This window comes from Rhinoraja longicauda, chromosome 13 (assembly GCF_053455715.1).
Source record: "Rhinoraja longicauda isolate Sanriku21f chromosome 13, sRhiLon1.1, whole genome shotgun sequence".
Taxonomy (NCBI): domain Eukaryota; kingdom Metazoa; phylum Chordata; class Chondrichthyes; order Rajiformes; family Arhynchobatidae; genus Rhinoraja; species Rhinoraja longicauda.
In genome coordinates, this window is record NC_135965.1 from 7,397,783 (window position 1) to 7,412,259 (window position 14,477).

Sequence of the window (14,477 nt, forward strand, 5' to 3'; positions counted from 1 at the left end):
GGCTTTAATTACACTCTTTCATTATAAACCTATACCTTTAAATGAGGTGGGAGTAGGCTTCCTAGCTCTTTGCATTGTCCTGACATACATCCATGGTCGATACTATACATCCATGGTCGATCCTTTTTCGTACTATATCCCTATTCCTCAATTACTAACCAAAAATCTATCAGTTTCTGAAAATTAAATCAACAGGAAAAGCTGCACCAATGGCAGAGGATGCAAATTAATCATTCAGTTTCACAGTTTAGTTTATTGTCACGTGTACCAAGGTACAGTGAAAAGCTTTTGTTGCGTGTTAACCAGTCAGCAGAAAGACTATACATGATTGCAATCATGTATTCCCCTGCAACCATATTTCCCCTGCAACCGCAGGAGATGCAACACCTGTCCCTTTACCTCACCCCTCGACTCCATCCAAGGACCCAAACAGTCTTTCCAGGTGAGGCAGAGGTTCACCTGCACCTCCTCCAACCTCATCTACTGTATCTGCTGTTCCAGGTGTCAACTTCTCTACATCGGCGAGACCAAGCGCAGGCTCGACGATCGTTTCACTGAACACCTCCGCTCAGTCCGTCTTAACCAATCTGATCTCCCGGTGGCTCAGCACTTCAACTCCCCCTCCCATTCCCAATTTGACCTTTCTGTCCTAGTAACTCCATTGTCAGAGTAAGGCCCAGCACAAATTGGAGGAACACCATCTCATATTTTGCTTGGGTAGTTTACACCCCAGCGGTATGAATATTGACTTCTCTAACTTCAGTCCCTGCTTTCCCTCTCTACCCCCTCCCCAGTTCTCCAACTAGTCTTCCTGTCTCCGACTACATCCTATCTTTGTTCCGCCCCCTGCCCTGAAATCAGTCTGAAGGGTCTCGACCCGAAACGTCACCCATTCCTTCTCTCCCGAGATGTTGCATGACCCGCTGAGTTACTCCAGCATTGTGTGTCTACATGATTACAATCAATCCATTTACAGTGTATAGATAGGAGAAATTGAAGTAAGACAATACGTGATTACAATCGATCCATTTACAGTGTATAGACAGGAGAAATTGGGGAGAAGGCAGGAGAATAGGGTTAGGAGGGAGAGAAAGATCAGCCATGAATGGTGGAGTAGACGATGGCCTAATTCTGTTCCTATCACTTATGATCTTATGAAACTTTAAATAATGTAATTACTCAAATAATTGAGACATGACGTGCAAAACATCGATCAATATTCCTGACCTCAAGTCATTGAATATAAACATCAGTGCTGGTTGAGGACATTATCAAAATGGATGATGATGCCTCATATATAGTTGGAGGATTTTCATTTTATTAAATCTGCACCTTGGATCATTATCCCATTAAGAATGAACGCTCTCTGGGGAGTGGAACATACAAAGGATGACAGTTATTTTATTCTGCAAAAACAAAATATTTCGAATGCTGGAAACTGAAATAGGAACAGAAAATGCTAGAACTATTCAGTAGGTCAGACAGCCAGAGCTGCTCTAAGATCAGCATGATGAAACCGCAGCTGTGTTTCTCTGTCCACAGTGGCTGCCTGATGGGCTCAGCATTTCAGGTTATTAGATTAAAGATAGACACAAAATGCTGGAGTAACTCAGCGGGACAGGCAGCATCTCTGGAGAGAAGGAATGGATGACATTTGGAAACTTCACCTATTCCTTCTCTTCAGATATGCAGCCTGTCCCGCTGAGTTACTCCAGCATTTTGTGTCTATCTTCGGTTTAAACCAGCATCTGCAGTTCCTTCCTACACAGGTTATTAGATTATCCTGATTCCTCCACAACACAGCAAAATGTGTGGGAAATTTTGAATCAAACAAGTCGCCAAGTAATCTTTTTAATATAACGAGCAAGGTATTGACACATAATGACTTCAGTGAATAGAGAGAAAATTTAACACGTCTGTCCTGTTTATCCCTAGAGGGCAACATTACCTTTGTAAACCTTGACTGTCTCTAAGAATTTAGACAGGTCCGTAATCAAGCACACCATTCTGGATCATTCATCATCGCAAGACTAGCAGTACTGGAAGACCAAGATCTGTTGAAGTAAGGAAGATCTTTCAAAACGCCAACCCTGGTCTAACATCTCACTTCCTGGCTCAAGGACATCCTGGCAATTTAAAAAATGTGGCCACAATAAGCATGTGGATCACATTCTGCACTTTAGCAGAAGCCTGTGAAGTTGTGCCTTGACACATTTAACCAAGGCATGCAAGGAATGAACCAGCTCACTATTTCTCATCAAAGTATAAATCCGCAAGTGCAAAGCAAAAGGGCTCACATAAGATTAAATCTAATCTTAAACGTGTATAAAATCCAGTGATTGTGTACAGTTCACAGTGATAACATACAATCTCCTCAAAACCTAACTCTCAAAATTCTCTCAAACTTTTGTCTCAACCATCAAAATATGTACCCCATCTCACTTACCTCTCTCCTTGTTTGTTTTCCGTTGCCCATTCGCAATAACATGTAGAGAAAAAAGGAAAGGAACTACAGAGAATTCCCTCTGGATTACACTATACTTCCAGTCCTGCCATTTATATTTGGCTGTCCCAGTTCTACTTATTGTTGTCTTATTATCTTCTACACTCGTCTTGAAGTAATAAAAACTTCAGAATATCACTAATGGAACAACTTAGTTCTCCACTGCAAGATCCCACAAACCTTTAATGATTACCTATAATGTCATCTGCACTTAGTTGTGCAGACTGGAGAATAAACAATTAGGGATAAGAATAATGACCCTCAGTTGATCGTTTACATCACCTGGAAGAGCAGACAGGGTCATAGTTTAACACATTAATAAATGGAATTAACTGCTTATTGATTGCTTTCAAGACTGAACCCATCACATTCTGTCGAGTGAAAATGACTGCAGTGCATTCCACATGGATTTATCAAATTGTTAAATGCGCACGTTCACTGGCTGCTGAAGAACTGATCAAAAACCTGTCTGAGCTCAAAATCCATGCAATACAGAAATAGAAAAGCACGTCAGACAGTATAAAAGAGCCTCCAGACTAAAAAAAAACCTTGCAAAGCAGCACTGATCATTCATTTTTACTGCTAATCTGCACAGTACTTTTCCACAATTCTATTTAGCAAACCCATGCAAAACAATATACGGCAGTGTGATTAGTGAGCAATACGGGGAGGTGAGTACAAAACAAAAGCTCCAAAAACACATTCCTATACACTGGCATGACATTTCTCATACCAACCATCCTTTGACCTTTGCTATTTGGTTCCATGGGAAAAATATAGATCTCTAGCTACTAAAAACTGGTTGAGGTTGTCTAAATTTACCGAGCTCCATATCTTTAACAGCCAGCAAACACACGGCACAGTGGCACAGCGGTAGAGTTGCTGCATTGCAGCCAGAGACCCGGGTTCAATCCTGACTATAGGCAGTGTCTGTATGGAGTTTGTACGTTCTCCCTGTGACCTCATGGGTTTTCTCCGGCTGCTCTTGTTTCCTCTCACATTCCAAAGACGTGCAGTTTTGTAGGTGAATTGGCTTCTGTAAATTATCCTCAGTGTGCAGGATTAAACTAGTGTACCGGTCATTGCTGGATGGCAGTGGGCAAAAGGGCTTGTTTCCGCACTGTATTTCTAAACCAAACTAAATTTAAAACCCACCGTCACGGACTTGAATTTGATCATGAAAAGAATCAGGAGCTCATCAACTGCACAAGCTCAGTTAACTCGCGTTAAACTAGATCAATACACTCTACCGTGGTATTACAAATGCAAACAATGTACGATGGGGGCAAAAGCTGAGGACACTTGTGAACAGAACAGAGCTTGGGCAAGCTAAACTTCCAAAAGGATTCTTGTTAGTCAAGTCATGAAGATATACTGAGATGCATGATTTCATCAAATGGTGGAACAGTCTAAAGGGCCTAATTGATCTATTACTTTTATGTAAGAAATAGAAGTAGATCAGATGCCCCCTCATGACTTCTCTTCACTATGATCATGTTGATGTGATATTTAGTACTACCTCCAATTCTCTGCCAACCCATATTCCTCAATTCTTCTGTAGTATAAAATTTTCAACCTTAAATGTAATGAGTCAACAGCCACTGTTTTCTGGGATAGAAAATGTCAAAGTTTCACAGCCCACTGGGAAGTAATTCTTCCTCAACAACCAAGTTATCCAGAAACTAAATTGAAGTTCCCGTCTCCAAAGGGGGAAACGGCCTCACTACATGCATGGTGTCTTGGCCCCACTGAACCTTATTTAAGTGAGATGATTCCTCATCCCTTGTGGCTTGAGTATAGGTCCCATTCACTTTAAACCTTTCTTGTCAGACAATCTATTGAATCTCTTCTGAACCAGCTAATTGAAACACAAAATGCTGGAGAAGCTCAGCGAGGAAGGCAGCATCTGTGGAGGGAATCTCTGAGAACCTCCAGCACGGAGGTTTAGGTCAAGATTTTCACCTCATATTTCTACTAACACAAGTATATATTTCCTTAAATAACTGTGAAGCACTCCACATTTGTATTCTACCAATTACTTTTGTACCCTGTCACTTTCACAATAACGATCACCATTTCATTTGCCTTCAAAATTTCTTGCACGTTCATGCTGATTTTGTGCTTCTCAGAGAAGACCTAAATTTCCTGAACTACATTTAATACTCATACCCTATTTGAATAACTTTTTAAAAAAACTTTTCCTATTAAATAAATAACCACCTTTAGAGGAAAGGAATAAGAAAAACATAGACTGATAAAAATCAGGTCCAAGAATTATTAAATCAGTTTTTCTTCACACAGATGTTGACTGAGTTGCTCAGTGTTTTCAACATTTTCTGTTTATACAGTGCCCTCCATAATGTTTGGGACAAAGTCCCATCATTTATTTATTTGCCTCTCTACTCTGCAATTTGAGATTTGTAATAGAAAAAATCACACGTGGTTAAAGTGCACATTGTCGGATTTTAATAAAGGCCATTTTTATACATTTTGGTTTCACCATGTAGAAATTACAGCTGTATTTATACATAGTCCCCCCATTTCAGGGCACCATAATGTTTGGGACACATGGTTTCACGGGTGTTTGTAGTTGCTCAGGTGTGTTTAATTGCCTCCTTAAAGCAGGTATAAGAGAGCTCTCAGCACCTAGTCTTTCCTCCAGTCTTTCCATCACCTTTGGAAACTTTTATTGCTGTTTATCAGCATGAGGACCAAGGTTGTGCCAATGAAAGTCAAAGAAGCCATTATGAGACTGAGAAACAAGAATAAAACTGTTAGAGACATCAGCATCAGCCAAACATTAGGCTTACCAAAATCAACTGTTTGGAACATCGTTAAGAAGGAAGAGAACACTGGTGAGCTTACTAATCGCAAAGGGATTGGCAGGCCAAGGAAGACCTCCACAGCTGACGACAGAAGAATTCTCTATAATAAAGAAAAATCCCCAAACACGTGTCCGACAGATCAGAAACACTCTTCAGGAGTCAGGTGTGGATTTGTCAATGACCACTGTCCGCAGAAGATTTTGTGAACAGAAATACAGAGGCTATACTGCAAGATGCAAACCACTGATTAGTCGCAAAAATAGGATGGCCAGGTTACAGTTTGCCAAGAAGTACTTAAAGGAGCAACCACAGTTCTGGACCAAGGTCTCGTAGACAGATGAGATGAAGATTAACTTATATCAGAGTAATGGCAAGAGCAAAGTATGGAGGAGAGAAGGAACTGCCCAAGATCAAAAGCATAACACCTCATCTGTGAAACACGGTGGTGGGGGTGTTATGGCCTGGGCATGTATGGCTGCTGAAGGTACTGGCTCACTTATCATCATTGATGATACAGCTGCTGATGGTAGTAGCATAATGAATTCTGAAGTGTATAGACACATCCTATCTGCTCAGGTTCAAACAAATGCCTCAAAACTCCTTGGCCGGCGGTTCATTCTACAGCAAGACAATGATCCCAAACATACTGCTAAAGCAACAAAGGAGTTTTTCAAAGCTAAAAAATGGTCAATTCTTGAGTGGCCAAGTCAATCACCCGATCCAAACCCAATTGAGCAAGCCTTTTATATGCTGAGGAGAAAACTGAAAGGGACTAGCCCTCATACAAGCATAAGCTAAAGATGGCTGCAATACAGGCCTGGCAGAGCATCACCAGAGAAGACACCCAGCAACTGGTGATGTCCATGAATCGCAGACTTCAAGCAGTCATTGCATGCAAAGGATATGCAACAAAACACTAAACATGACTACTTTCATTTACATGACATTGCTGTGTCCCAAACATTATGGCACCCTGAGATTAGGGGACTATGTATAAACACTGCTGTAATTTCTACAAGGTGAAACCAAAATGTATAAAAAATGGCCTTTATTAAAATCTGACAAAGTGCACTTTAACCACATGTGATTTTTTTTATTACAAATCTCAAATTGTGGAGTACAGAGGCAAATAAATAAATGATGGGTCTTTGTCCCAAACATTATGAAGGGCACTGCATTTCAAATATCCAGCACCTGCAGGTTTTTTTATTTTCATTTCCTCATTAAAATGTATTTGAAATGTATTCAAACTTTCTTTGAATACATTTAAGTTTATTTTTTTAAAGTTCTGTATTTACAATATCAAATTATTACAAGCTATCCCTATGTTATTTCTACGTCAATTGTATTCTTTCCTCGGTAAGTTAAATAGATGGCCACCAGAGATTTTAAAGAAAACACATACAATTGGATTGTGCAGCAAGGGAAGCAGCTGGTCCAGCATTGTGTGATTTGTCATCAGCAATCAGCCACTGCATCTTTCCTTCGTCCCAACATTGAGCCAAGGCATTCTACTACCCCGGAATAATTTCTTGCCCCAACTGAATCCCACACATCCCAGATGTCAAGGACATTACATCAGATGCCAGACAACTTCACAACAAATAGATTTCTTCCAACTGAGCGAGCTCCTCATCAGTATGGTCGTCGTATTCTCGTGCTATATTGTTGAATAAAAAGCTACTCAAGAAGGCAGATGGATATTATTTTGATTATATACTTGCAATACAAATACTGAACGGAGTAGTGCCTGAATTCATACTAGTTTTGCAGTGACAATTTCTATGGCAACAGGCTTAATGCTGCCCTGGAGGAATCATTACAATTGAAAAGAAAATTGGAAGTGATGGAGGGGGGTAGTGTGTGTGTGTGTGTGTGTGTGTGTGTGTGTGTGTGTGTGTGTGTGTGTGTGTGTGTGTGTGTGTGTGTGTGTGTGTGTGTGTGTGTGTGTCTGTCTGTGTGGTGTGTGTCTGTCTGTGTGTGTGTGTGTGTGTGTGTGTGTGTGTGTGTGTGTGTGTGTGTGTGTGTGTGTGTGTGTGTGTGTGTGGCTGTGTCTGTGTGTTTCTGTGTGTGTGTGGCTGTGTCTGTGTCTGCGTGTTTCTGTGTGTGTGTGGCTGTGTCTGCGTGTTTCTGTGTGTGTATGGCTGTGTCTGTGTCTACGTGTGTCTGTGTCTGTGTGTGTCTGTATGTCGTGTGTGTGTGTGTGTGTGTGTGTGTGTGTGTGTGTGTGTGTGTGTGTGTGTGTGTGTGTGTAAGAATCTTGGTTGGGAAGAGAAGGGAGAATGCAAAAGATTGAGAGGGGGTTGCAGTGGAAATAGGTTAAAAACTGTTGAGAATAATGTAACTGATTTAGTGACTGATCCCTTAGCAGCAGCACAAATAAACAGAAGGCACCTTCCAATTGTTTCCAGCGTACAGGCACCGTTAACATATCTTATCATTTATGATTAAAGCAATATAATAGAAATATTACAAGCCTTTGAACAGGTATATACTTTGCAGAAAATCATAAATTAAACAAAGCTATTCATCAAGAAAATGCTTTGCTGTGAATAGAACTTCATAATTATGAGTTAAAAAATCATATAAAAACATGACACCTTATAAAACATGTTTGTCAAAAAAAATCTGATTTGGAGTGTGTTAGTTTGTTTCCCTTCTGCAGAGAGCTGCAGAATTCAGTAACCTTTTGAAGAGCTGTGATGCCATCCAAAATACAACAAAAATCAAAACACAGGATTTCAATCTATCTAGAAAGGAAGGACAACATTATAATCACGAAGCAGCCACCAAAAACATTTGCTAAATGTAAATTATAAAGACCAAGAAACACCAAATGAATCCGAGTATTATAGTCTTTGAAAGATAAACTGCAATCCGGTTGTTTTCCAGTGCAAATGCTTCAGTGCAGGAAAATTAAATGCAAGACAGATTTTCAAGCATTTCTCAAGCTGGAGGACCACATCCCAATGAGCTTGAACACGTCCTGAAGCATAAAGGGCAATCAGTGTGAGGCACGATTGCCACATTGAAACAAGGCTCTGCATGATATGTATTGTTTGCATGGGCATGAAATACATTTAGAGTACACAGCTATACCTCCTCCTCCTCGCTCGACAGACGCTGGTATTCTGACTGCTCGCTCATTCTGGGTGATTAATTTCAGATCTCCACAATTGTATCTGCAAGATGCACTCTCAGAGAAGGATTTTAAACATTTGAGGACCTTGCATTAAAAATACGTTGCACGCCTTCCTGCTGTCCTCCACTTCTTCCTTCCCCTCTGGTCTCTTCTTCAGTGTTGCAATCTGCAGGTCCCCACAGTGTTGTGCACAGATTACAGGCAGAGCGACACGACATAAAAATGCAAATACACATTGTATGTGTGCAACCCTCTGTCCCACACGTACAACCTCTCAAGCTGCATCAGCTGCTTTTAAACCATTCAGCTTCTGCTTTACTGGTTTAGAGATGCTGCATTAAAAACACATGATCAGTTCCTCCATCTATCCATCTTTTTGTCGCTATCTAATGCAAGGTAGATAGATGCTCACTATTTCTTGGTCTCTTTGCCAAAGCCTAGATTGGTCCATCTCTTTCCTCCCGTAATCCATGTAAAGTAGTTGCTTCCCACCATTCAGTTCCCTACCCCAGTTTATTTTCCCAAGCTCGTGTGCATTTCTATGGCTGACTCCGTCCCTTGCCAAACAACTGTATGACTGTATTTCCATCGACTAGGACACAGATGAACACACACACAGCAGTACCGCTTCGTGCTGAGTACTGCCTCGCTCACAGGGAAATTGGCATGAGAAAGGGAGAGTGCTGTGGAGCAGAGGGCAAGGCATTGTGGTGAGGGCGAGAGCAGGCAAAAGAGCAGGGGATTTCATTGCACACAGTAACAACCCTTGTTTGAATAAGCCCCAGTTGAATCAAGGGGAACGACGACATGCATTGTTTGCAATAGTATGGGCTAAAATAGCCACTTAAAAAAGTGAACACTTTTGAATACTATAGTGATGTTCTGTTCAGCTGCAGTTCCAGGAACCAATGCTTTACTGTTCTAAACCAGCTCCATTAATCTGGCAAAAAAAACATGGACACAAAAATCTGCTATTGCTATCTCATTGGTGCATTTTACTTGGCTAAAATCAATAAAACAGAGATAATGATCTGGTAAGTAATGCCAATGGCACTTTTGTTTTACTCATTTAACAATCCAACTCATTGGCATCACAGGTTTTAATAATAATAATAATAATGCAAGATAGCGACAAAAAGATGGAATAATAATAATGCATTACATTTGTATAGCGCTTTTCTAAAAACTCAAAGACACTTTACAGGGTTTACTAAAACATAGAAAAAAAAAAAAAAATAAGTAGACGAACAGAAAAGGAAGAATAAGGTGAGGTTGAAAAGGTGAGACTTCAGTGATGTTTTGAATGTGGTGAGTGAGGGGGAGTCTCTGATGGTCTGAGGTAGTGAGTTCCAGAGGGTGGGAGCAGCGATGGAGAAAGCCCTGTCCCCCCAGGATCTGAGTTTGGTCCGGATGGGGGGGGACAGGAGGTTAGCAGCAGCAGAGTGGAGGGTACGGGTGGGAGTGTGTCTGTGGAGGAGATCAGTCAGGTAGGATGGGGCCAGGTTATGGAGGGCTTTGTAGGTCATGAGGAGGATTTTGTACTGGATTCTCTGGGGGATGGGGAGCCGGTGGAGCTTGTAAAGGACAGGGGTGATATGGTCACGGGTCGGGGAGTGGGTGAGTAGACGGGCAGCGGAGTTCTGGATGTACTGGAGTTTATTGATGATTTTTGAGGGTGAACCATAGAGGAGGCTGTTACAGTAGTCCAGACGGGAGGTGATGAAGGCGTGGATGAGGGTTTCTGCAGCTGTGGAGGAGAGTGACGGACGGAGACGGGCGATGTTTTTGAGGTGGAAGAAGGCTGTCTTGGTGATGTGTTTGATGTGTTTGTCGAAGGAGAGGTTTTGGGTGAATAAAACATACATATCTTCATTAAGGCAGCCCAGACCATCACACCAACCAACCTCCCTTCCATTAACTCCACTTATACCTCACGCTGCCTCGGCAAGTTCACCAGCATAATCAAGGACGAGTCTCACCCCGATCACTCCCTCTTCTCCCCTCTCCCATCAGGCAGGAGGTACGGAAGTATGAGAACACACACCTCCAGATTCAGTGACAGTTTCTTCCCAGCTCTTCAGGCAACTGAAACATTCTATCACCATCTAGAGAGCAGTCCTGACCTACCATCTACCACATCAGAGACCCTCAGACTATCTTTAATCGTACTTTAACTTGCACTAATCATTATTCCCTTTATCCTGTGGGTGGCTTGATTATAAACACGTATAATCTTTCTGCTGACTGATAGCACGCAATAAAAAAAAGCTTTTTACACAACTTGTGACAATAAACTAAACTAACATCGATTTTACATTAATTTCATTCAACCAATCAAATCAAGTGCAAAAAACATCATTAACAAAAACAATCAAATATAACAAAGTAAAATATAGTAAGAGGTAATAAATCCAGTTCATAAAGAATCCTGCTGCAATCTATATCCAAACCACTACTACAGATATGTGCAATAATCACAATTTTTTTAGTTGAATCTGAAATTGAGTCTGTCTTCCTCATCATACTTCTACTGAAACAGCTGCCTTGTGTAAGGAGCTTTGAGAGGCTGTGACCATTGAGATTTAATTCTGGGTTTTATGCCAACAGAAATACAGAGTCCCTGCAGGCAACCAGCAGCAAAGTACATCTGCAGGAAATTTCTGGAGTTTAACAGGGAAACACAGTCAGATATCAAACACAACAGTAAAAATGGCATAGATAGATGCAAAATGCTGGAGGAACTCAGCGGGACAGGCAGCATCTCTGCAGAGAAGGAATGGTTGATGTTTCAGGTCAAGAAGAAGTGTCTTGACTCGAAACGTCACCCATTCCTTCTCTCCAGAGATGCCGCCTGTCCTGATGATTTGCTCCAGCATTTTGTGTCTGTCTTTGGTGTAAATCAGCATCTGCACTTCCATCCTGGACTTATGATTTATGTAAAAATGTCATAGGCTCAATGAAAAAAATAATCAATGTCCATAGTCCTGATGAAAATATAACTATAGATTAAGCCATACATCCTAATTAATCAGTGTTGTGAATCCAGCAGACATATATGTTAGCAGATCCAGCAGATATATATATAAACTAACGGTGCTGCTAATTATGCTGGTCTGGTGATTAACATACACCGATGGCTTATTTCAGTGCATTTCAAATCTATATTTAGATTGTGCCAACTGCAGGGCATTGTTTACAAAATTAAAAATAGGTTTGGTGTCAAGGGGCTTCTTTAAAAAAACTCAGTCGTCTATAATGTTCAAGTGCAATAAAATCTTAATATCCTTGGAGTCATGGAGACAGTTAGGTGTAAAATAATGGGAAAAATACCAGAGTCCCACATAAAAATCCATTCCATTTTAACTGAACTCATAGAAGCTCCATTTTTAAAATCTTTTTAGTACTACTATTCACAAATCCACTTTTACCGACAAAATACCTCAAGGTTGATTGCAGGGATCGGGACAGAAACTTGCAATAAGCTTGGCTTTATGCAAGCATAGCAAGAATGCTGAGAAGGCAAGGTAAATTTTTTTGAATATTTACTCATCTGACGATCAAAGTGAATAAGAATCAATGCTTTAAACAACTTGCCCTCTAGAGCTTTGAATGCTGAGGTCAACCTGAGGAGTACCTTCAGCAACAGACTGGTTCCACCAAGATGCAGTACAGAACGCCACAGGAGATCCTTCTTCCCTGTGGCTATCAAACTGTACAACTCCTCCCGCTTCTGTTGTGAGGTAGACTGACTCCCCTTCCCCCTCCCCCTCCCCCTCCCCCCTCCCCCTCCCCAAATCTTTGCACATCCCCACTCCTCTCCACTCGTCACTTTAATTTCATGTATTTTGTGTTTTATGGCAGATCAATTTCCCTCCTGGGATAAATAGAGTTCTATCGTATCGTATCACGGTACCTCAATGCTTTATTCTTCAGTTTTTATACATGTTCAGAATGGAATAAATTACACTGCAAAATGAGGAGATCATTACTGATTCCATGAGTTAGCGTCAATAACTGTCATTCCAGAGCCCGTCGATATCAGGATGTTGCAATTCATAAATTGCTCAAAAGGAAAACAATAAAATTATATATAAAATGAGTATTGAGAATGATTGAGAAATCTATTTGCACCTATAGCAATAATTTAATTTAAAATTCAAAGAATCTATAGTTACTCCTTTAAATGGCCTATGATTGATTTTTCAAATTCATAGTTTAACAATATAAGTGTACATATACTGATAGCACATCATCTTGTAGTTACAAAGAGGTCCCTGGGGAAGAGGAAGAGAAGGTCGATGGGGCAGAAGAAGGGAACTGTGCCGGTTGAGAAACATGTGAACAACCTGTTCCACCATTCAATTAAATCATGGTTAATTTGGAAAACATTTATCTGCATTCAGAACAATCCCCTGACACCCTTTCATAAAGTTGTCATTCTTAGCCACTGTAAAATCTTGATCAACTGGACCATTGGGCTGAGGAATGGCAAAATGGAGTTTAATGCAGATAAGTGCGAGGTGTTGCATTTTGGCAAGGCCAACGAAAGCAGCTATTTACACTACCTTGTAAATGGTAGTGCCCAGGCAGTGTGGCAGAACAGAAAGACACAGGGGTATAGTTACATTGTTCTAAAATAGTGGCAACACAAGTAGACAGGATGGTGAAGAATTAATTTGATATGTTTGCTTTCATCAGTCAGATTACTGAATACAAGAGTCAGGACATCATGTTTAGACGGTACACTATGTGATTATAGTCTCAGTTAGCATACTGTGTCCAGTTCTAGTCTCCCCACTCTAGGAAGGAGGTCATCACACTTTAAGGGTGCAAAAAAGATTTACAAAGATGTTACCGGATGGTCATAAGGAAGGTCCAAATAGGCTTGGACTTTTTCCCCCAGAATGCAGGAGGCGCTGTATAGGCTTATAAAACCATGAGGGGCAGGCTAGGGGAGTCTAAAACTAGAGGGCTTAGGTTTAAGGTGAGGGAAAGATTTAAAAGGGGTCTAAAGGGCAACTTTGCCACATAGAGGGTGTTGCTTATATGGAATGTGTTGCTAGAGGAAATAGTTGAGATGGGTACAATAAAAAGATACTTGGACAGGTAAGTGGATGGGAAAGGTTGGAGGTTCAACCTTTTCAAAGATAAGGTCCTTTGACAAGCTTGGTCAGCATGGACAAGTTGGGTCAAAGGGCCTGTTTTCATGCTGTATAGCTCTAGGATTATGACACAGCGACAACAACAAAATAATTGACTATTTATTTTATAATATAAGTGAAAATATACTGGATATGCACAGTGGATCAGACATTATTTTCTATTGCACCGTTTCCAGTCAGTGGATCATCCAAGAGTTAAGAGTGGTTAATTGCCATACGTACCAAAATGTAACAATGAAATCATCCACCAATTTTGGCACCTCCGTTTAGAGATACACTCATTTACGACCCTTTCTCTTCCCATTGAACCTCATGTGAAGTATAGGAAATACAACATCAGCAGTTTTACCTCTTCCCTTCCCGTTAACTAGAATCACCAAGCTTATAAAGTGCTGGAATAACTCAGTGGGTCAGGCATCTCTGGAGAACATGCAGAGGTGATGTTTTGGGTCTTCAGACTGATCGTGGTGGGGGAGAAGCTAGAAGAGAGGTGAAGGCAGGACAAAGCCTAGCATGCAATGTGGATTTAAGTGAGGGTTTTTTTTCCACAGGTAGATAGAACATAGAAACATAGAAAATAGGTGCTGAAGGAGCCATTCGGCCCTTCGAGCCAGCACCGCCATTCATCGTGATCATGGCTGATCGTCCACAATCAATAACCCGTGCCTGCCTTCTCCCCATATCCCTTGATTCCACTAGCTCCCAGAGCTCTATCTAAGTCTCTCTTAAATTCATCCAGTGATTTGACCTCCACTGCCCTCTGTGGCAGAGAATTCCACAAATTCACAACTCTGAGTGAAAAAGTTCCTTCTCACCCAGTTTTAAATGGCCTCTCCTTTATTCTA

At 41.0% G+C, this 14,477-nt stretch overlaps 1 protein-coding gene across 7 annotated transcripts in view; it reads right to left on the reverse strand.

Annotated features, from left to right (window-relative positions):
• The window catches only part of tnk2b (tyrosine kinase, non-receptor, 2b), a 238,982-nt gene that overhangs the window by 159,062 nt on the left and 65,443 nt on the right, over positions 1-14,477 (reverse strand). For 6 of the 7 annotated variants that reach the window (XM_078410265.1, XM_078410268.1, XM_078410263.1 and 3 more), the window contains exon 1: positions 8,428-8,716. The exons of the other annotated variant lie outside the window; for it this stretch is intronic. Coding sequence is in view for 5 of the 6 variants with exons in the window: in XM_078410268.1 (XP_078266394.1) it covers positions 8,428-8,475 (48 nt within the window). In the remaining variant the exon portion in view is untranslated. Of the gene's footprint in view, positions 1-8,427; positions 8,717-14,477 lie in introns of those variants that run through there. 7 annotated transcript variants of the gene reach the window in all.